The 22,729-nt window shown below is 42.6% G+C and overlaps 1 protein-coding gene and 1 pseudogene across 2 annotated transcripts; both read right to left on the bottom strand.

Annotated features, from left to right (window-relative positions):
- Window positions 1-1,976: 1,976 nt before the first annotated feature.
- Window positions 1,977-9,459, bottom strand: LOC123051402 (isoflavone reductase homolog). Of its 2 annotated transcripts, none has more exons than XM_044474269.1 (5): window positions 9,053-9,459; window positions 3,853-4,093; window positions 3,523-3,726; window positions 2,311-2,445; window positions 1,977-2,203 (listed from the first exon to the last, which is right to left on the bottom strand). In XM_044474269.1, the coding sequence occupies exons 1-4, from the start codon at window positions 9,380-9,382 to the stop codon at window positions 2,375-2,377; spliced, it is 846 nt and encodes a 281-aa protein (XP_044330204.1). In that variant the 5' UTR covers window positions 9,383-9,459; the 3' UTR covers window positions 1,977-2,203; window positions 2,311-2,374. The 2 variants fall into 2 exon arrangements, with proteins under 2 accessions (XP_044330204.1, XP_044330203.1); XM_044474268.1 differs by having other exon boundaries at window positions 2,311-2,527; window positions 9,053-9,458.
- A 1,778-nt stretch (window positions 9,460-11,237) lies between these two features.
- On the bottom strand, window positions 11,238-22,473 carry LOC123051404 (isoflavone reductase homolog; annotated as a pseudogene).
- Window positions 22,474-22,729: the final 256 nt, after the last annotated feature.

Here is a 22,729-nt window from a genome sequence, read left to right on the forward strand (position 1 = left end):
ATAGCAATGCGAAAACTTTAAAAACCATATTATCCGCGCTATTTATTAGAATTTTGAGTTATTTCATTTTTTCAAAAGTTGTTTCTTAATGAAAAAGGGTTCATCAAATTTTGAAAAAAGTTCACGAATATTTTTTTATGAACTTAAAAAACAGTTCATCGATTTTTTCAAAAGTTCATCAAGTTTGAAAAAAAGTTCATCCATTTTGAAAAAAGTTCACCAAATTTAAAAAAAGTTCATTGAATTCAAAAAAGGTTCATCAAATTTGAAAAAAGTTCATAGAATTTGAAAGAAGTTCATCGAATTTGAAAAAATTCATAGAATTTGAAAAAGTTCATTGAATTTTAAAAAGTTCATCAAATTCAAGAAAAGTTCTCGAATTTAAGAAAAACATGTATTTTTAAAAAGTTTAGCAAAAACAAAATGTTCCATAAAACAAAAAATAAAATAAAATAGAAAAAATAATAAAAAAACCAAACAAAAGCAGTCCATGAAAAAAATAAAAATAAAAAAGAGTATAAGAAGAAAAAAGATTTAAGTAAACAAGTCAAGGAGGGTGGCTGGTTGGTTGTGACAATGAACACTGAGAGCGAGGAGATCCGCAGTTTGAGTCACCGTGCACACTTTTTTTTGCGTCTTTAAACAAAAAAAAAGTGGGCCGGCCCAGGGCGGTGCATGGGGTGTGCGCCCTGTACCGTTAAGCCTATTTCGGGCGCTACGGGCGTCGTTTAGGAAATGCCGAAATCCATCCACCTGCATCAGCCCCCGCGTCGTTCCCCGCACGGGCGACTCGGCTGGTACCCAACCCTAGCTGCCGCCGGGGCCAAAACTACCTCCCGCCGCCGCCGGGGGACGCCGCCGGCCTACGCCCGGAGGCCGACGGCGGTGGCGGGGGTCCTCCTCTCTCCCGCATCTCAGGGGTGGTGTGGGGCAGCTACGCGCGTGGAGGCGCAACCGATCTAGCGAAGAGATGGCGATGGCTGCGGCGACGACGCCGGTGGCCGACCCTGCCTCGGGCAATGGCGGACACAGGCGCGTTGGGCTGCCCGGTCACGGGCGGCTGCGTGCAGCAGCTGGCCTGGTTCGGGCGGTGGCACGATGTGGTCTATGCTACGACGGCGCGTCATCTGGCTTTGGACCGGCAACAGCGTCGAGGGCCTGGTGGACTACTCGGCGGCACCTCCGGTCAGATCTGTTCTGGTCGGTGCAGCAGGCGGTGGTGGTCATCTTCTTCGTCGGAGGTGGTCGGCCAGAGGCTGGGTGGTCGGATCTCAAGATCCGTCATCTAGTCTCGGCTGCGAGTTGGGGAGACATAGTTGTAAGTACTGTCGACCCACTCGTGCTGCTCCGGGGAAAACCCTAGGATATGGCATTCCAGATCAGACGATGGTGGCACTACAGTGTCGTTTTTTTCTGGGGAGCATCGTTTGTGGAGCAGCATTAGAAGACAGAGGCAAGAGGCGGAGCGGCTTTGTCTTGAGCGGAGCTTCGGTGGAGATGTCAAGTCATGCCTGGCCGATACGTTGTGTCATTCCTGGTCGGCAGGTGCTACGCACGACAGATCTTCTAGAGTCTCCGCGTCAGGATGGACGAGCGCAGGGCGGTGGAGTCGTTGGGCGCCATGGTGGCATCGACGGATGGCCAGATTGGCAAGGATGATGCGAATCTCTCACCTGAAGATGGGACATCGGTTCGATGATGATGACGGCTTCTTAAACATGTGCATGTGGTGTACGTTTTAGGTGCTGCACCGGTTGTTGGTTCGATACGTTATATGGATGGATCGGCGATGACATCGGTTATAGATATGAGGAGTGAGAGCACTCCACATTATCAAGTTTGTATGTGTGAGTGGTGGCTTCGGGTGGCTTGATATATGTTCTTGTCAAACCTTCATGGAATAATTAATAAAGATGGCTGCATGCATCGATTGATGCAGAGGCCGGGGGTTTAACCTCCTTTAAAAAAATGATTAATGGTTGAAATATTCAAGGATAGATCATTATACGAAATGTATGCTACAAGCTAGTTTCATATACATAATCCAAATAATAAATTAAATTTTTCATTACAGCTAGTCCGAATAAATATTTTTTTTTGTAAGTTCAAAGCTAAAACAAATATAATCCAAAGTATTACAAACTGATGGAGTCTTCAGTTTCACTTCCATGGACCACTGTTTTCTAGGGCATCTCCATCGAACCTATAGATGGTACATAACACATAAATGACTTGATTATAACTTGAATAACAGTGCACACGTGGAGTAACATATCAATGGAACTTTCTTCAAACATATGTGGTACATACCGTGTGCTAATGTAGTTGAGACAATGTAGTTCAGGTTCATAGAGTTGTAGTTACAAGTAGCGTTTCATGTACTCGTCCATCCTGATGTACTGAATCTCTGGGTAGAGTAGAGAAGCCTCTTCTTCCCAATTATCTCTGATATCAAAGTTTGTTAAGCAACCCTCATAGAAAAGGTGATAGTAATGCCCTATCCCCACCTGATTAGCAAGGTCTGTACCTGTGTACGAGTAGAATATGTAGTAGGTATGGGGATTGGAGGAAACTAGATTTTATAATTTTCTAATTAAAACAAGGTTTTAAATAACATATTTTTGCCCAACCTCAAGTAAACGTAGAATGTGAAAGGTTAATAATTGTTGAATACACACAAATCTCTTATGGTGGAGGGAATCACATTTCCTGCATTTATCTAATCTGCATTTCATTATAATTTATGATCATGTACATGACTCGTATATCATCTAATTCTTGGCTATGGTCTTTTAGTTTTGAAGATCTTTGATTGCTATGTTCTATATGAATTTAAAATTTTGTTCATCACCAATCTAAATATATAATTAGAAATTTCATTCTGCGAGTCTAAATAATTTTTATACTATACAGCTATTTCCAAACAAAAGTAACAATAAAGAAATATGATAATATTTACTGTTTCCTATGGAGAAAATCATGCACTTAATTCTAAATTTGCACTTCCCTAAGTGAGACATCTAATGTTGAGGAAGATTTGCACATACTCATCAAAGATAATAGGAATAAATAAATAAATTTAATTTAATTAGTTATTCTTTAATGTTGTCTCTAGCAAACAATTATTCCATATATCAAAAATAAAAACTATTAGGAATCATGTGAACATGGTATGACTACTTTATGTGAAAACAAAAATAATTAAGGTGATTATCTTAATTAGTCATCAAGTGATAGTTTCTTGGCTAGATGAAGTCATGCTTCTCTCTCCTCACTCTATTCCAAAATTTCAGGACAAGTCAGACAAAGTTTTGTTGTACACATGTCCTAAGATACCCCCACAAGGAAACATTTACATAGAATGAAAATGTATTTTCACACAATTAATCCATTGCTCTAGTAAGATGGCATGGCAAAATGGTAATATTTTCCTATAATTCCACGTGGCCCTTTCCCCATTTTGGTACTACTAAGTTGAGATTTCTAATACTTTATACTCAACAAATGAATGATTTTTATTACCTTTTATTGACGCCAAGAATTCTTCACTTGGAATGGGAATTTTCTCAAGAACCTTTCCTGAGAGCTTTTCCCATTTAGCAATCAACTCATTTTGACTCAGGATATTTTCTTCTGGTCGCAGGTATATTGTCTTGTTCAAGGCCCGTGGATCATCAATGCACCTGATTGTGTATGCTGCAACGTCATCTTCGTCCATGAATATTGCTGCATAGTATGATATAACATACATAATTAGAAGTGTAAATCCGGAATGAGTCAGATACAGTCAGGACCAGGAGTTATACAAGCTAGGAGAAATTAAGTATTACAAGTAATGTTTGCTTATGTTACCTTTGACGTTTCCATCTCCATAGACGTGAACTTCCTCCTTGGGTGGAAGAAGGGTACGCATTTGACACAGGTTAGGAACGAAGTAAGCAGCAAAGCAGTTAGCAGAAATATAGGTGTGGGGAATGTTTGCTTCTTCTATCGCCTTCCTTATCTCCATCTTTTCATCAAAGGAGACCCTTCCTGGTTCAAGGGCATGCCCCATCCTTGCTGGGTTCATGCCGAACTCAGATGGTAGGAAACGCTGCAAGCATTGTATATTCATTACGACTACATCCGAGCTCATAACTAATGATGTTTCTACAATTTAAGAAAGAAATCAATAAAGAGTATATTCTTTCACCAACCCTCATGCATACAAACAAACTATTATCACTTCAGCTTTTATTATGTCGTATTCGAGGGCATGCACACGGCAGTGATTATCTTTCAGATCTTCCCCTTTCTCTCAAAAAGTCGGTTGTATAATTTTATTACATATTTAAGAAACATTTCATTACAATATTAAAAAAATGCCCCAAACTTTCCAAACGTATGTGAGTTTTGACAGAAATGATAAGGGAAATAAAAAATTCACAAAATTAAAAAAATGATATATTTTTAAAAGGTTCAAGATTTTTTAATGTTCATTTTTTTTAAAAATGTTCGTCAATTTTAAAAATTCCAGGATTTTTTAATGTTGTGTATTTGGATAATTTTTCTCAGTTTAGATATTCAAATAATGTTGGTGTATTTTATAAGACGTCCAAGAATTTAAAGTGGAGAAAGGGAAAAAACTTAAATAAAAAGTGGATAAGGGAAAAAATAAAATGAAAGAAAATAAAACCAAAATAAAATAAATAAATAATAAAGGAAAAGGAAAACCCGAAGGAAACCTGAAAACCAAGAAAAGGGGATGAAAAGAATCGAAGACCACCCCAATGAAAATAATCGGGAAGAAGAGAGAAAAGGAAAATAAAAAACATAGAATACAAACAACACAAAAAGTGAAGTTTCATTTTTATACAAGCTACCAACTACGACGCAGGTAACCAAGAGCGGCATGTCATGTGTTGTATCCATCCAATGCTTCTAGCTAAAGTACTTGCATATATTTTCTTGTCGACTATTTTTCAGAAAGATGAGACATCCAAACTAACATGAGGCCTTAATCACAGGAGATCAACATTTCCAGAAAAGTAACATGTCCAAGCTTAGAATAATCCGTCGGTTTCACAATATTGCTAGGGTGCACTTGTTTTTCGAAAACCCAGACATCTTTATATTGAACCTAGTTTATGGAGAAAAAGAATCAACATCTAGAAAGCCAAATAATAAAAATATGGAATAGATATTTTGACGGTTCTAATGGTACTAATTTGGCACTTTGGTATAGATATTATTTCTCTAGAAACTAGATCAAACACAGAAAGATTTGACTTCAAAAAGAAAATACATCTTATTTTTTGGAACAGGAGATTACTAGGCTGAGCGAGAGGGGCTATATTGTTCAACAGTAACAGTTTCCCTCTCTCTTGACCACTGCTTCATATATCCCAGCACTCCGTCCGCCAGGATACACAGGACATATTTTGTCTGGTTGATACAGAATCTTGAAAATACTACCTGTTTGTTCTTGGAGTAGCCAAGTTCTTATGAGATGCAAAACCACTCTCTTTTACGCCGCTTCCGCTTCGGTACAACCCCTAAACACATGAAGGGCTTAATAAAATATGCACACGCCGTGGTTCGAACTTCAAACCTCCAACTTTACCACGCATAGCACTAACCAAGCAGGACAGCTCACCACTCATGAATAAACTCCGTTTTTTCTCCTCTTGTACACAATGTCGTGGCATGCTTGGGCCGGCCCAACAGGCACCTGACGGCGTGTTGGGTCATGGCTGCCGCATTTTTATCCATTTCTTATTTTTCCTGAGTTTAGTTATTTTTTGTTCACAATTTGCAGCAACTGTTGGGAATTTATTAGCAATTTTCATAAAATTGTTAATATTTTAACATTTTCATAGATAATTTGAAATTCCAAAATTGTTGATAAATTTAAAATAAATGGTTAGAACATCAAAATATGTTCATGTTGATTCGTAATTATGAAATTTCATATTTGAAATAACAGAAGCATTGAATTTAAGAAAACTCCATGCTCATGGATGCAGCCGTCTGGGCTACTCCGGCACCCTACTCTTAACTGGTGTTTTTTTGCACTATGGATAAATGACCCTAACTTTTTACAGTAGCCTGGCATGGACATGGTATCCATGCCTGATTTGAACGACTTACGACACCGTCAACACGTTGCGACACGTGTGGCCATTATACAGGCTGTTATTCACCGAAATAATTCTAAAATATCAAAAACTTGTCCTATGAGAGTACTAGTTGGCATGGTGGCTTGAAATGGCGATACAAGGTGAAGGAAAAAAAAGTGCATTTGAAGACGTCGAAAAACAAAGTGTTCACCATAGACCCAAACACCCTGTGTCTAACATATTTTTTTTACATATGAGGAATGATCCCAACTTTCGCCACCAAGGGTGCGTGTCCATGGTAGGCACCCATGACTAGTTTGAATGAATTGGGACACGTTTGCACGTTGCAACACGTTCAGCCATTTGTCGACCTTTCTTCATCGAGAAAAAATCAGAAAATACTATACTTGTCGAAAACAGAAACAAACTGGCATGATTGCATGAATTGGTGATACAAGGTGATGGAAATAAATTAAGGCCATTTGATAGATGTAAAATACCATGTGTTCACAAACGGACCCTTCTGGCCTACCCGGACACCCTCTGTCTAACATGGATTTTTGTGGTACATGTGAGGAATGATCGTAATTTTGCCACCAAGGGTGCGTGCCCATGGTAGGCGTCCATGTCTGGTTTGAATGAATTTGGACACCGTTTGCATGTTGCAACACATCTGGCCATTTATCGGCCTTTTTTCACCGAGAAAACTCCAGAAAATACAAAACTTGTCGAAACGAAAACAACTTTGCATGGTAGCATGAATTGATGATACAAGGTGATGGGAAAAAATTGGGGCCATTTGACGGCTGTAAAAAACCAGGTGTTCACAAACGGACCCTTCTGGCCTCCCGAACACCCTCTAACATGGTTTTTTGTTGGACATTTTAGGACTAACCCCAAATTTTGCCATCAAGGGTGCGTGCCCATGGTATTCATCCATGCTGGTTTGAATGAATTCGGACACCGTTTGCATGTTGCGGCACGTCCGACAATTTATCAACCTTTTTCCACCGCGACAACTCCAAAAAATACAAACCTTGTGAAAAACAAAAACAACTTGGCATGACGGCATGAATTGGTGATACCGGGTGATGGAAAAAAATTAGGACCATTTGACGGATGTCAAAAGCTAGGTGTTCACAAACAGACCCTTCTTGCCTACCCGAACACCCTATGTCTAACATGTTTTTTTTGACATGTGAGGAGTGACCCCAACTTTTTCCACCAAGGGTGCATGCCCATGGTAGGCATCTATGCCTGGTTCAAATAAATTTGCAGTCTGTTTGCACGTTGCGACGCGTTCGGTTATTTATCAGCCTTTTCTCAAGAAAACTCCAAAAATAAGAAACTTGTATAAAAACGGCATGCCTGAGTTTTTCTTGTTTTTTCTGTTGGTTTGGTAGGGAAAACCGCCTGGTTTTTTAGTACTGTTGAAAAAAACCAGGAAATAAGGTAAGGTTGCAAGAAATCAAAAGAGTTCTCTGAAAAACAAAGAAAAGATCATAGATTTGGAAAAAAATTCATCGATACTGAAAATGAGTTCATAAAAGTTGAAAAAGTTCATCGGTTTTTTTTAAAAGTTAATCAATTTGAGAAAAAAATCACAAATTTGAAAAATGTTCATTGAGTTTGAAAAAAAGTTCATCAATTGTGAAAAACGGTCATCAAATTTGAAAAAGCTCATGAATTTTTAAAAAAATCATGAGATTTTGAAAAGGTTTACTAAATTTGTAACAAAAAAGTTTGCAGAGATTTGAAAAGAAAAATGAAAATGAAAATGAAAAAAGTGCACGGATTTGTGAATTCACGAATTTGGCTAAAGCAGAAAAAAAAGGAAAAAAAGAAACTGAAACCGAAAAAAGAAGAAAGTAAAATAAAAAACCAACCACCTCACAACTAGTAAGAAAAAAACAAGTGGACTGTAACACAAGACTTGCGCTTCCCAGTTTGTTATCACGAGTTGTTATGGACCTTGAGGTTGCATGTTCGAATCCGATAAGTGTACACATTTTTTGAACTTTAGAAAAAAAAGTGTGGCATAAAAAGGTGTGAAATGGGCCAGCCCACTACGGAGGGGGAGGCGACCAGCGGTTGCAAACACGTATGTGTACTTCCCGGAAGGAGACTATACAGTGGTGGGTATACGTTCCTCTCAAAAGACCATACTGCCTTTATACGTTTTGTAAAGGGGTTGTACCGAAGCGGAAACGCTAGCTTTTAGAAGTACACGGATGTCTTCTAATTGATGTTGGTCTCATGCAGCTCCAATAATGCACCAGCCAAAAAGGAACAGCGAGATCTGGTACTGTTTTTTTTTTGTTACAATAATCTGGTACTGTTGTTGATGTGTGCAGCTTTCCTGACCCACGTCAATTCAACAGCTATGGCTTTTCCTCAAGAAAGTAACTATGACTTTGGATGATCAATAATGAAGAAGAAATTTTACGAGAAAGCATCCAATCAAAGAGTTTTATTTTACCGGAAAGCATCGGAGCAAAAATTTTGCATGATAATTGATCAACACGCGTTAATTCAGCAAAGAGCTCTCCAGTGGCCGCCGGGCGAGACTGAACTTACTGTTTTAACTTGTGGGAATGGAACTTGATAGTATGTTGGTGTCCGTTTGAAAAGAATATCTACGCAAAACTGGAGAGCGTCGGTATCGGACGGAGTTCTCCAAAAATGCAGGCACAAGTGCCGCCTCAGCGCGTTTCATTATACTGTGATTTGTGAGCCTTAGTGTTGCTCAAAAAGTTGTGGCCAACTTTAGGCGTGGAAACGCAATGTCCAGTTGCACCGAATTGTTTGTTAGATAGAGACATGGGTTGAGATCCTCAACTATATAATCATAAAGTTCATACTAACTTCTAGTTGCATATCTGGGCAAAAAGGAAACTTCTAGTTGCATATCTACAAATATATTGCAATTCTCCTCAGTGAATTAGCGTACCTACCTTGACATTTCCGGCTTCTTTGATGGCCTCCACCAGCTTGAGCTGCAGCAGGAGGTTGTGGCTACGGAAGTGAACCCCGGACATGGCCGACACCACCACGTCCACCTGCTTCACGGCGGCGACGAGGCCCCGGTGGTCGTCGAGCGACGCCTCAAGGAGCCGCGCTCCCTGCGCCTTGAACGACAGCAGCATCTGGAGCTTGTCGATGTCGAGGCCGATCTCCGGCCTCATCAGGACGCAGGTCTCGTGGCCCTGAGCTAAGCTCGCCTTCACTATCCTTCTGCCGAGGTAACCAGTGCCACCAACAACAAGCACCCTGCTCTTCTCCATGCCTCACAAAGAAGCTAATTGCTGCTGGCCGACTGCCACTTTTCGCCGACGCCTGGTGTGGTGTGTCGACCTGGTTGGGATCTTGAGAAGATATGGAGATCGGTCAGTGAAATCGTAGTCAACTTGGTTGGTTGGTTGGTTAGACTACCCACGATGGGAGTAACATAGGTAGTAACATCACACATATCTAGGTTAAATAGATGATGTGGCATGCAATAATTAAAAAAAGAGATGAAAGTGGTAACATAACTAGTTACTACTAGTATGAGTAACATCACACATATCAAGACAAGATGTGTCTATAGCCTAATAAATAAAGTGTTGCATGTTACCACACATATGTTACTTCCCACTATAGAGGTAGTAACATAGACTAGTAATATGGGCATGTTACTAGTCTATGTTACTACGCATTATGGCTAGTCTTACGTTACGTGTACGGCCCTAGCTGATATTGCACATCACTCTATCAGTGACCCGGTCGGCAGCTCTATCATGGTGGTTGATTTTGAGGCCGCATTGATGAGCTGTCGTTTATTTGATGTACTCCTACCTACTTTTATTATGAGCACATGTGATTTAATGGCTTGCAAACTTGTAAGCTCAGCTGATACAGTTCACGCATGTTACAAAGTTCCATCCGCGATTGTACTGGACTTACACTCACCGTTGAAAATCTCAAAAGGTAACATAAGGCATCTCCAACGGCGTGCCCTAAATCGGACACACTAAACGTCTGCGGACACGGATACTGTAGCCGGCCACAGAAAAGACCAAACGTCCGCCCATATTTCAAACAGAGACTGAACAAAAATGATGAAATTCATGCAAACCGGAGGAAATTGAACCAAGTTCATATATCACATTCAAACCAGATGATATTTGGCAAGTTCAACTAAAATTAAAAAAACCAAATGAAACTACGCGAGATACGAGACGGTGACCTCGTATGGGTGGCCTCCCTGGCCAGCTGCTCCTCTGGCTTCATCTGCTCCATCATACGTGTGGCCTCCATGGCCGGCGCTCCTTCATCGTTGTCGCGGTTTTTCCAACGATATTAGGGCGCATAGGAACCACAGCAATCCTGATTGACCGCCACCTAGCTCTCCCGTTGTAGCCGATCGGCTTCCTCCGCCACCTGGCACAAGGCCGCGTCAGCCGCTGACGCCGACCCAGGCCTCGCCCTTGCCAACGACGAGGACGGCAATGTGCAGAGACTCGTCCACCACAATCTTGACGAGATGGTCGCTGAGGCGGCACCGGCACCGCTCGGACGTCTCCGCGGTGGTGCTCGACCAGTCCTCAGGCCAGGCCCACGTGAGGTCGGGGTCCATGAGGACCCAGTCAGGCGTGACGTCCGACGCCGCGCGTCGGCCGCTATCAGGGTGCTCCCTAACAACGTGTTGCCACCGTTGCGGCTGAGGTAATGCATGAGGCACCCGCACATTCGCGAGCGACGGGGAGGGCTCCTCCTCCTTCTTCCCAGATAGGAATCATATACAACGTGTATCTTGAAAGCTAATTTTCATTGGTGTACAATCCAAATAATTTAGAAGTCTATTACAGCAAATCCAAAACCAATAAGAAATATTTTATAAGTTCAAAGTTACAAGAAATATAATCCCAATTATTTCAAACTGATGGAGTCTTCATTTCAGTTTACATTGAACTCTTTTTTTATTCTAGACATCTCCATGGAACCTATAGACGGTACATAACACATAATTTGACTTTATTATAACTTGAATAACTATGCCCTAGTTGAGTAACGTATTAGTAAATCTTTCTCCAAGCATAGATGTTGTTTATTCTTTAGCATGTGTTGTTGTTGAGCTTACATGAATATAGTTCAGGTTCATAATGTTTTTTGTTACAAATAGCGTTTCATGTACTCATCCATCCTGGGGTACCGAACATCTGGGTAGAGTAGAGAAGCTTCTTCTTCCTCATTGTCTTTGATGTCAAAGTTTGTCAAGCAACCCTCATAGAAAATGTGGTAGAAATGCCCTACCCCAACTTGATTAGTAAGGTCCGTACCTGCATGAGTAGGCCAATAGGTATGATAATTGGGGCGAAACTAGGTTTTGCAAGTTTTTTTATGGAAATGATGGTTTCAAATAATAAGTTATCTAGCTGGTCTTAAATAATGTATAATGTGAAAGATTATTTTTTTTTTCGGGGAATGTGAAAGATTATATAATTACTAATTACGCACAACACACTAAAATTAACAAAATCGCTTGTGGAGGGAAGCATATTTCTCACATATATATAATTTGCACCTGATTATAATCAAAGTGACCACCTACGTGACTTCGTTAATGAGGCGGCAAATAGCTCAAAAATATTAGGCGGGAAGAGATAAGTCCTAGATAAAAAGAAGCAAAATTTCTCACTCACCCCCTCACATTTGAAAAGAAGTTTACCATTATTCTGTAGTACACGTCCTAACATATCCCTCCACCAGGATAAACCATTCTATGCAACTATTTGAAAACTTATTTTCACACAGTTAATTCCATGTCCTGGAAAGAAGATGTCGATATTTTCCTGGGAAATTATATGTGGCCCTTTCACCATACTACTAAAGCTGAGTTTACAATACTTCATGCCCAACCAATATATGTTTGTTTTCTTACCTTTCATTGACGCCAAGAATTCATCACTCTGAATGGGATTTTTCTCAAGAACCTTTCCTGAGAGTTTTTCCCATTTAGCAATCAGCTCATTTTGACTAAGGATGTTTTCTGGCGGTCTTAGGTACATTGTCTTGTTCAAGGCCCGTGGATCATCAGTGGACTTGATTGTGCATGTTGCAACATCATCTTCGTCCATGAATATCCCTACATAGTTTGTATGACCACATATTCAGAAGTAGAAATCTCAAGAGAGCCAGATACGCCTAGGAGTCATACAACTAGGATAAATAATGCTACATCTAGTAATGTTTACATTGGTTCACCTTTGATGTTGCCATCCCCATATACGTGAACTTTCTCTTTGGGTGGAAGTAGGGTACGCATTTGACCGAGGTTTAGGACCAAAGTAAGCTGCAAAGCAGTTAGCAGAAATATAGGTGTGGGGAATGTTTGCTTCTTCTATCGCCCTTCTTATCTCCATCTTCTCATCAAATGTGATCCTTCCTGGTTCAAGGGCCACTACTAGGGAAAACCCTAGCAGTAGCGCGGGTATTTTGCCTATCAGTAGCGCGGGAAGACGCGCTACTGATAAGGCGCTACAGCTAACGTGTAGCAGTAGCGCCTGTCGTCCCACGCTACTGCTATGCATGGCTAGCAGTAGCGTGTTTTAGTGCAGAGGGCTGCTGCTAATATCTGCAGCGCTTTTTAGCCGGAAGCGCTACTGGTAAAGGAGCGCTGCTGCTAACTTTGCTCCCCTCGCTACTGCTAGTTTTATTAGTTTCTGTTTTTTCTGCATTTGTTTTGTATTTGAATAGGCTTTATACAATAATCTTTAGCATATCATACACATACAAATGTAATCATAGCATATACATACAAATAGTCTCATCAAATCATGTCATCATCATAATCATCATCCAACACAAAGTGGTCTCTCGTCATCATCTCGAAAATAGCGATACAAGTCTTGATTACTTGCAACTACATTGTCATCCATCTAAACAATGATATACGCGAGAAGAGCTATCACTTTGAGTGAGAGCGGAAGTATGCAGTACATCAGTTTGTATCCCTCTCGCATTAGCGTGAACCTAAACTAACTACTGCCTATCGCTCGGAAACCGGAAACCGGTACACCTGGGCCTGACACTCCGGCCACTCGTCGTATATATACTCCTGGCGTAGCACTTCTTCGCCATCGATGATCTATGCACCTGCATCGTCACATGAGTCGATGATATGCAACATATATAGTTGAGCAACAGAAAGAGACAGACTTGGCAAAAATAGAAGCAACATATCATAAGCATAAATAACAAAGTTGATCATACCCAAAATGCCCTAACTAGAGTGATCATCGCTAGTCGAGGAGGACGGTTTAATTACATCACAAATAAAGTTTCGTCGTGCATAACTCAAAGTTCGTCATACAGAAAGTATGGACTAAACGGACACATTGTCATATATCGACAATCACTCCATGTCATGCCATCCATCCAAGTCAGGGAGATAGTCCCCGAGCTTAGTGAAAGGCTTCAGGTCGAGACGCTGAGCGGCTACGCGTGTTCGGACGTCTTCCCGCGACATTTGTCCTTCTTCGTAGAACATCCCTGTTTTTCCGACGACCTCCTTCATGATGATTTGGGCAAGTTCGCGCTGGATGTGATAGAACTCAGCTCGAAGTCGATGATCCTCGATATCTCCTAAGTTCTTTGCCCATTGCAGAATATGGGCATCGCCGGATCTAGGTGACATGCGAAGGTTCTGGTGATCCCGTCTGTACTTCAGCATGTGGTGTAGGACATAGAATCCATCATTAAGAGAATCACTCGGTTGCTGGATGCAGCAGAAGTCGGTCTTATGGCCGAAGGCGGGCCTGTCGTCCCTTTTCTTCTTGTCCTTGACCTCTCCACCCCGTGCGCCGTAGTAAAACATAGCACTGCCGAGAACAGACTTGATGTGGGTGTAATCCATTTTGTTAATGTTCTTCGACGATTCCAAGTAAAGAGCGTGGGAGTATCGGGGGTAGAGGATGATGAGGACGGCGCGCCGCCGCTGCGCAAAATAAATACACCTCAAATTAATTAGCCTCCACCGTGCAAATGAATGATTGAAATCAAAGGAAGGATATCCGCGCGGATGACTTATAGGGGATGATAAGGCACGATAATCACCTCCTTGTCCTTATTGGCGAGCATGAAATTGGCGATGTATTCCCTCGCGTATTCACGGTGCTCTGCGCAGACTCCCAAGAAGCCCTCGTGCATGAAGTACGGGTCAGCGACACGGATATGAGGTATCTGCTCAACCCCGATGAGGTAGTTCATGTACAAGGCATAAAGGCGGACAAACGTAAAATCCAGCTTCTTCAAGTGAAACATGTCGAAGATGTAATCGAATCGAAGGAAGAACTTGTCCGCGGCGCATGTGTGGACGTACGAACTTTGCCGCGGCACGTTAACCACGTAGAGTGGGTATCCTGGATTTTTTGAGGCGATGATGCCTTTCTCTATCCGCAGCACATCGTCATGAAGTCTCCTTAAATCTTTAGGTAGGATTGGTTGACCGGGGATATGCCATTTTGCCGCACCGGGGATATCTATACGGTCTTGAACCCGAGGCTGCTGAGGTGGCTGGATCATAGAAGCAGCTTTGTTGTTGCCTTTCCTCGGTCTCTTCCTAGACTTCTTTACTACCGGAGGCTGCTGAGGCGGCAATTCAGGCACCGACTCATGACGCTCAAACCCTAAGTAGGCGCCAGTATTGAAATACTGTTGAGTGTCATCGTCATCCTCATCCTCATCTATGGCGACGTCACCAGCGACTAATGGAGCCTTTTCCTCACCCCCTCCGCTATCACCCAGCACGACAGCCGACGCTAATTGGGTAGGTGGGGTGTTGATGTTCATACCTTGCTGAGGCTGCGTGCTCATGGGTGTGCTCCCGGCCGCCTCCAGACGAAGCAGACTCTTTGGCCACAACAGGACCCATCCATTGCAACAATCACCAAGCCGCCGCGGGGTCTCGTTGTCATCCCCCACTAGTACCAGAGGAGGCAAATTCTCGTGGCGCGGTTTGACACTGGCCACGGAAACCTTGAAGACGTTCGGGGGGGATCGGCCGGCTGTGGAACAATGGTTCCTTCGGCTTCATTATCGTCGCCTTCCCCACGTCCACCTTCTGGTCGCCGATGGTGTACAATATGGTGCACGGGGGTTCGTCGGCCTGCAAAGAAAAGTCTGCGACGTGAGACATCCGAAAGGCAACGAAAACGGGAGATTATACATTTATTGAAGGGGGCCGGTGTGACAGATACCGTGAGGGCGTCGAGCTCAGCCAAAGACGAAGCACCACCGAGCACGTCCGGTGCGGGAGCAGGTGCGGGAGGCGGTGTGGGAGCAGGTGCAGCTGCAGGTGCTGGTGCAACGCTAGTCGAGCTGCTCCCCAAGAAGTCAGCAAGGGGAAAGTCCGCTACTTTTTTTTCTTCTGGATTTTGCCTGCTCCAATTGAAAACGGCCGGAACCAAGGTAGTAGACATATCTACAAGCACCTGTTTTGCGGTAGCTACCGTTGTTGCGACTGTCTCAGATGATTTCTTCTCAACCGCAATCTCAACCTTCTTGTCGATGTTTTCTTCAGTTAACCTCCGTCTTTCGTTTCTCTCCTCCGTGGACTCACGGTAGTACTTCTTCCACGTGGCACCGTCTATGACACCGTGCACACGTCCATACGACGGTCGAGTCTCCACCGGGAGTCTTTTCAATATGTTCAACGCCCGGTTGAATGGAGTGTCCCAGTTGGGCCTCGCCAACTCCTCAGACGGCGAGTCACTTTCGGCTGCAATCCTGTGCTGCTCTCTCTGCAAAAGGCACAAGGATCGTTTACAAATATGACTAACGTGTAGTCGAATTGATCAGAAACAAAAATTACCAGTAGTCTCATGAACTCCCTCGTGACCGCATTCGTCTCGAAAACCTTATTCACTGGGTCCCAACGGTGCCGGGCCCTGAGGACGTCACGCTCCTGCGGGACGGTGAACTCCGCCAAGGGGTCTGGGATGCCTAGACTCGCGGCTTCCGCGTCCTCCTTGGCCCATATGGACCTCTTCCCGCCGTAACCACGGCTTCCGAGGTGGTGGCACCCAAAGTTCCTCTGTTGAAGCCCCTTCATGTACTTCGACTTTTTTTGGCAGCTTCGGCCTCGCAAGCCGCCTTGAATATTTGAAAGTGCTCTTCCGTGATTGTCGGATAATCCTTTACAATCTCGGAGTAGGGTTCCTTTTTGTTGACGATCCGATATTTCACCCTTGATTTCCAGGCGGCCAACGCGTCGCTAAACTTGGTCATGGCGTGTTTGTTTATCTTCTTCATTGCCGGGTCCTTATCTGGATCTTTATAATCCTTTTCATTCTGGCCCAGGAACAAGAATATCTGGTGCAGCTTCTTTAGGAGGGAGGGCCTCATATTATCTATCTTCTGTAGTTTCTCATCGTTGATGGTGGCGGTTGTTCGTATGATGCAGCCTATTTGATTGCCGTAGCACGCGAGCGCTTCCTCGGGCGCGTTTGGCTCAAGATTGCCGTCGTCCACCTCCGTGACCATCAGTCTAGTAGTCCTGAGCTTGTTAGGAAGCCGTTGCCTCTTTGCTTTCGGTTCTATACCGGCTCCACTAGTCTCGACGCCGGTTTCAGTCTCAGCGCCGGTCTCGATGCCGGTGTCAGTCTCAGCACCGGTCTCAGTCTGAGCGCCGGTCTAGTCTCAGCGCCGGTCTCAGTCTGAGCACCGGTATGCATGTCGGTCTCAGTCCCTGATGCGACCAGTGGGCCCAGCAACAACATCCGTTGATCGTCGGCAAGGCTCAAAAATTTGTCTGCCGCCAGGTAGGCGTTGTCGCAATCACCAGAACCTTGTCCTTCATCATTGCTAGCCATATTTCCTACGATGAAATCTAGTCAATTAATTCTAGACCTAATAAAATGAATAATGACATAAAAAAAGGCCTATGCTTCGCAGGAACGTTGAATCCTTCCCGGTGCGGCAAATTCCGGGCACTCGATATGTCCTAGTTTGTAGCACAAGTCATGCCGAAATTCACGGAAAATTTCGGCATGCCTTTTGCTAAAAAGTGGAAAAATCGAGAACCTAAAATTTACCGGAACGGAAATGAATCAACATTCCGGCAAAACATAGGCCACTCGGCTTCATTCCCTGGAAACAGTGTTCAAATATCCATCTTCGACACTGCAACACATGTCCAAATATACACGAGCAACCACATGTCCAAATATACATGTCCAAATTTCACAAGCTAATTCAAAAACTAAGTGTAGAAGATAATTCATTTAACTACTAATAGAACAAAATTCAGTTAACTTTACTGCTCTATAATGATGAAAGGAAAAAAATCCAGTTAGCTACTAATTTCATTCATTTAGGTTATTCATTTAACTTCACCTAATTAACCTACTGTACCACTACTACTAGCAGCACTACTAACCTAATTAACCTAGCAAAACCCTACTGCCCTAACTAAAAAACATCTAATTAACTTCTACTAGTACCACTACTGCCCTAACCTAATTTACATCTACTAGTATCACTATATACTACAAGCAGCACTGCTACAATATTTTCTTCATTTTTTTCTTTCAAAAAAACATCTATGAAAACAATAACCCTAATTAAACCCTATTGTCCTAACTAATTTTTTTGCTCTAAACTAATTTTTTGCTCTAAACTAATTTTTGCTCTAACATCTACTACTTAACATCTTTTGCTCTAAACTAAATTTTTTGCTATAAACTAACTTTTGCTCTACTAATTTTTGCTCTAAAATGCAGAGAGAGAGGAGTGGTGGGGGGATGGGTGGGGGGCTTACAGAGAGGGGAGAGACAGTGGGGGTGAGGTGCTCGGCGACGGAGGCGGGGCGGGGAGGGCGGGCTCGGGCACGGGCAGCGGCAGTCCTGGGCGGGCTCGGGCGGCGGTGAGGTCGAGGGCCACCGCGGTGAGGTCGAGGGCGGCGACGGTGAGGTCGAGGGCGGCCTCGGGCGGCGGCGGTGAGGCTGAGGGCGGCCTCGGGCGGCGGCGGTGAGGATGAGGTTGCGGGCGTCCACGCCAGTAGGAGACGGCGACGAAGTGGGGCGACGGCAAATCGGGAAGACGGCGGCGAAGTGGGGCGCGAGGGATTTGGGGGAGAAGTGGTGGCCGGGTGGGGAGGGAAACCGCTAGTTGTTTAAGTGAAACATAACGGTAGCTAAGTTAGCTACAGCGCGTTTTCAGAAACGCGCTACTACTATGCCTTTCTCCTTTTTCCCCTTTTTTCATTTATTTTCTTTACATTTTATTTTTTTCCTTTCTCCTTTTTCTATTTCTTTCATTTTTATTTACTTTTCTACTTGTTTTCCAATTTATTTTCTTTTCGTTAGCAGTAGCGCCTTGCACATAAACGCGCTGCTACAACAATATTAGCGGCAGCGCATTTTGTAAAAGAGCGCTACTACTATGTGTAGCCTATCGGCTTGGTGGTGGGAATTTTAGTAGTAGCGCCCTTACAACGGGACGCGCTACTGCTATATATGTATCTGCAGCGCGATTATTCAGCGCGCGCTACTGCTGTGTAGCAGTAGCGCGCTTTTTTAACAAGCGCTACTGCTAAAGTTCTATGTATAAGGTTTTCCCTAGTGTGGGAATGCCCCATCCTTGCTGGGTCCATGCCGAATTCAAATGGTAGGAAATGCTGCATGAAAATTATATTTTTAGTATGACTGCACGCGAGCTCATAGTTAATGATTCTTTGATCAATTTAAGAAAAACATAAGAAGAATCATAATGTACCATTTTCTTAATTTAAAGGGAAAAACTAAGTGCCCCCCCCCCCCAGTCTTACACAACAACGAGGTCCTATTGGAGAAATTCCTAGGGGAGAGCACATGCATGTAAGAATTTTGCACCTCATCATCACATTAATTGGTAAAGTTGGTTTTTAAAATGATTTATCTCACAGACCGTTGATCGGATTAGCGAGTCATTTTCACCAACGAGTTATTCTCGGCAGGGGCTTCAAAACAAGATCTTGTGTTAGCATTCTTGTTTTCGTCGCCGCCGGTTACCACATTTATAGTACATGGTTTGCCGGATTATTCATATTGAGTTAGCAAATTATTTCATAGGGTTACTTATTTTTTTTCTTTGTCTACTTACCAGATTATAGTGCGGAGATAATGATCTTGACTAATCTAGAAACCAAGTTATGATATACCTGATAACTAAATGGCTATAATATGGTAAGTAAGTGGAATTAACATGATAGTTACTGAATTTTTATATCAAAACATATCAACACGGGATCTAGTTTCAAATATCTTTTCACGGTGAAGTCAACGGTGAAAGCGGGTCATCAATCAGGTTATTGGTTTGAGAGATAAAAGTTTAACAAAAATTAAAACCAAGGTAATATCTGCTAATGTCATGCTTCCATGTATTACTTTTTTGCTTGCATGCATACATGTGTGAGAGAGGGGTGTGAAGCACCGCAACCTAAGATTATGTGGGACAGGTTCCCACATAGTATTTTCCTAAGTTAATTTTTTTGTTAATTCATAATAGATATATTTTTTTGCGGTTGAATTCATAATAGATTATAGTAAGATTTATTGTTGTTACACGGGGCAGGTTGTCTTAAGGTGTGATGGCTTGTTGCTTGGGCACCGTTGCAAAGAAATGGAGTCCTAAGAAGCCACTGCACAACAAAGTAAATAGTTAGGGCATGTTTGGTTTATTGGTTACCCTCATCATCAGTTCTCTAGTCAGTCCCACTGAGGACAAGCTAGCCAGATGCAAAAACCTGAAGGCTAATAGTTTGATTGCTTGCATAAGGGTTGGTGGGTTAAATAACCTTTATGATTGTTTTAGGGATGTGTTTTGCATGAGCTGTGAGATAGAGGGAGAGATGCAACTTGGCCAACAAGAAATGATTTAAATTCCCTACTTCATGTTGTGTGTAGGCCTGCCTTGAATAACGGCCATCCTAATATGGCCTTTTGGGGCTTTTTCTGCATACGATGGACATCTAGCTACGGTCTTATGCAGGCAACCAAACATCACAAAAAGTAAACAATTCCATTTGGATATGAGATACCAACCACCATGTAGGTAACCAAAAGTGGCCTTAGAGACCATACTGAAGGATCTTCTCAAAGCTGCTTGCTAAATTACTTGTTTATATTTGGTCATTGACTTACTTTTTTGAAAAATTTCGGAGACATTCAATAATCAGACGGGATAACTTGTTTTCTAAACAAATATCCTGAGTATCCTAGCGCAGAGTACTATTACCTATACTAAGTAAGAAGCCATTGTTCAACAATAATTCTTTCCTTATATCCCAAGACCTCCTCGGAGTTTATTTTTATGTTTTCCAAAATTTGATGTGTTTCTACTTGCCGTAGTCTCGAACAGAGTTTAATTAGTGCTTCCTCTGTTGGGATACATACGGCATATTTTGGTTGGTTAATACAAAATCTCGAAAAATAACTACTATATTTTGTACATGGTTTATGAGATATTTATTACAGATCCAGTGACAAATTTTTTTGTAATACATAAAGTATATATTTTTGGAGTAATATTTAACCAAATTCTGGTGTTATAGTATTATTATAAGAATGCTAGCTTCTAGAAAAAGTCGATGTCTTCTAAGTGGTGGTTTTTGTGCGTGTAAGGAAAGTCTTCTAACTATGCTAGCTCCAATAATGCACCAGCCAAAAAAGGGAGACAGTGAGATCTAGTGCCGCTGTTGATGCATGTGCAACGTCCGACCCACATCAACTCAGCAGCTACACAAACATGCCTGAACAATTATAGAGGTGATGATATTTACCAGTAAGTATCCAAGCAAGCGCTCTGATTTTACAGAAGGTTGGTGTTTGTTATTTTTGCCAAGACCAACACACAGTAATTCAGATTATCTCTCTCCGTCTGCTCAGAGCTCCTCAGTGGCCTGGATACTGAACTTATTCTTTTAGCTTTTGTGGGGACTGAACTTATTTTATTTTGTAAAAAATTGTTGATCATTTATTTTTGTGGATGAGCTCTCAGCGCAGTGGTCGGGGGGCAGTGCTGCCTCCCAGCCGGCGTGGGTTCGAACCTCGGTTCTTACACGGGTCTCACATCTACTTCTTTATTAAAAAACTCTTCTAGACGTGAATGTATTGCTGGGAGCATCAAAAGGTCCGGAAGACATCCAAAATCTGCCACCCACGGCAATACGGTGGTGTCATTTGTGAAGTACTGTAGACCATTTACACATGAATGTATTTGCTATTCTCTAAAAAACGTACTTGCTGTTCTAGATCGAATGAAAAAAAAACTGCTACTTCTAAGTCTGATCAAATTCACATTGTGATTTCTGAGACTTATAGTCAGGGGCGGGCGATCTAGAGGTTTGCCATGCCGCCCCCCTCCAAAATTGCAAAATAGAATTCGACTACGAACTGAGCAATAAATACCTAGCAAGTTAATATATTTTTTCACAAATTACGGAAACCAAATTATACTATATATAGTATAATTTTTCACAAACTACGAAAACCAAATTATACCCAAGGCTGAGATTCTAGATCCGCCATTGGACTTACTGTTGCACAAAAAGTTACGAGCAACTTTAGTTGTAGAAGTGAAATGTCCAGTTGCACCGATTTTTTTGTTGGATAGAGACAAACGGTTGAGTGTTCAAGAAAAGAAGATAGAGACAAACGGTTCAGATCGCCACTAAGTATTGCTAGTTGCATATAAGTAGTATATACTGATATAGTAATCACCCAGACTGAATTAGACTACCTTGACGTTTCCAGCTTCTTTGATAGCCTCCACCAGCTTGAGCTGCAGCAGGAGCTTGTGGGCACGGAAGTGAACCCCCGACATGGCCGAGACAACCACGTCCACCTGCTTCACGGCGGCGACGAGGCCCCGGTGGTCGTCCACCGACGCCTCCACGAGCCGCGCTCCCTGCGCCTTGAACGACAGCAGCAGCTGGAGCTTCTCGACATCGAGGCCGATCTCCGGACTCATCAGGACGTACGTCTCGTGGCGCTGAACTAGGCATGCCTTCACGATCCTCCTGCCGATGTAGCCGGTGCCTCCAACGACAAGAACCCTGCTCTTCTCCATGCCTGACAAAGAAGAAGCTAGAGGCAAATTGCTGCCCGGACTGTTATGCTGAAGTCTGGCGTGTCAACCCAGTTGGAACCTTCAGATATGGAGATCGGTCAGTGAAATCGTTGTCAATCTTGTTGGTTGGTGGTGACATTACGTGTACGGCCCTAGCTGATATTGCACATCACTCTATCAGTGACCCGGCAGCTCTATCATGGTGATTGATTTTGAGGTTGCATTGATGCGCTGTCGTTTATTTGGTGTACCTACTTTCACTTTATGAGCACATGTGATTTATGGCTTGCAAACTTGTAATTAAGCTCACCTGATACAGTTCACGCATATTACAAAGTTCCATCGGCAATTGCAGTGTTGGAAATCTCAAAGGGTAACATAACTTACTAGTAGATGATGCCCTGCACGTTGTTACCGTAATTAGTTGCAATATATTTCAATAAGATTTTTGATTGTGCGGAATATGCATACTTGTAAAATAACATGTGAGCCAAAATTAAAATACATACAATTTATTATATTTGATTATGCTTACTTGTAAA

The sequence above is a fragment of the Triticum aestivum genome, chromosome 2D, assembly GCF_018294505.1.
Source record: "Triticum aestivum cultivar Chinese Spring chromosome 2D, IWGSC CS RefSeq v2.1, whole genome shotgun sequence".
In the NCBI taxonomy this organism is placed as follows: Eukaryota; Viridiplantae; Streptophyta; class Magnoliopsida; order Poales; family Poaceae; genus Triticum; species Triticum aestivum.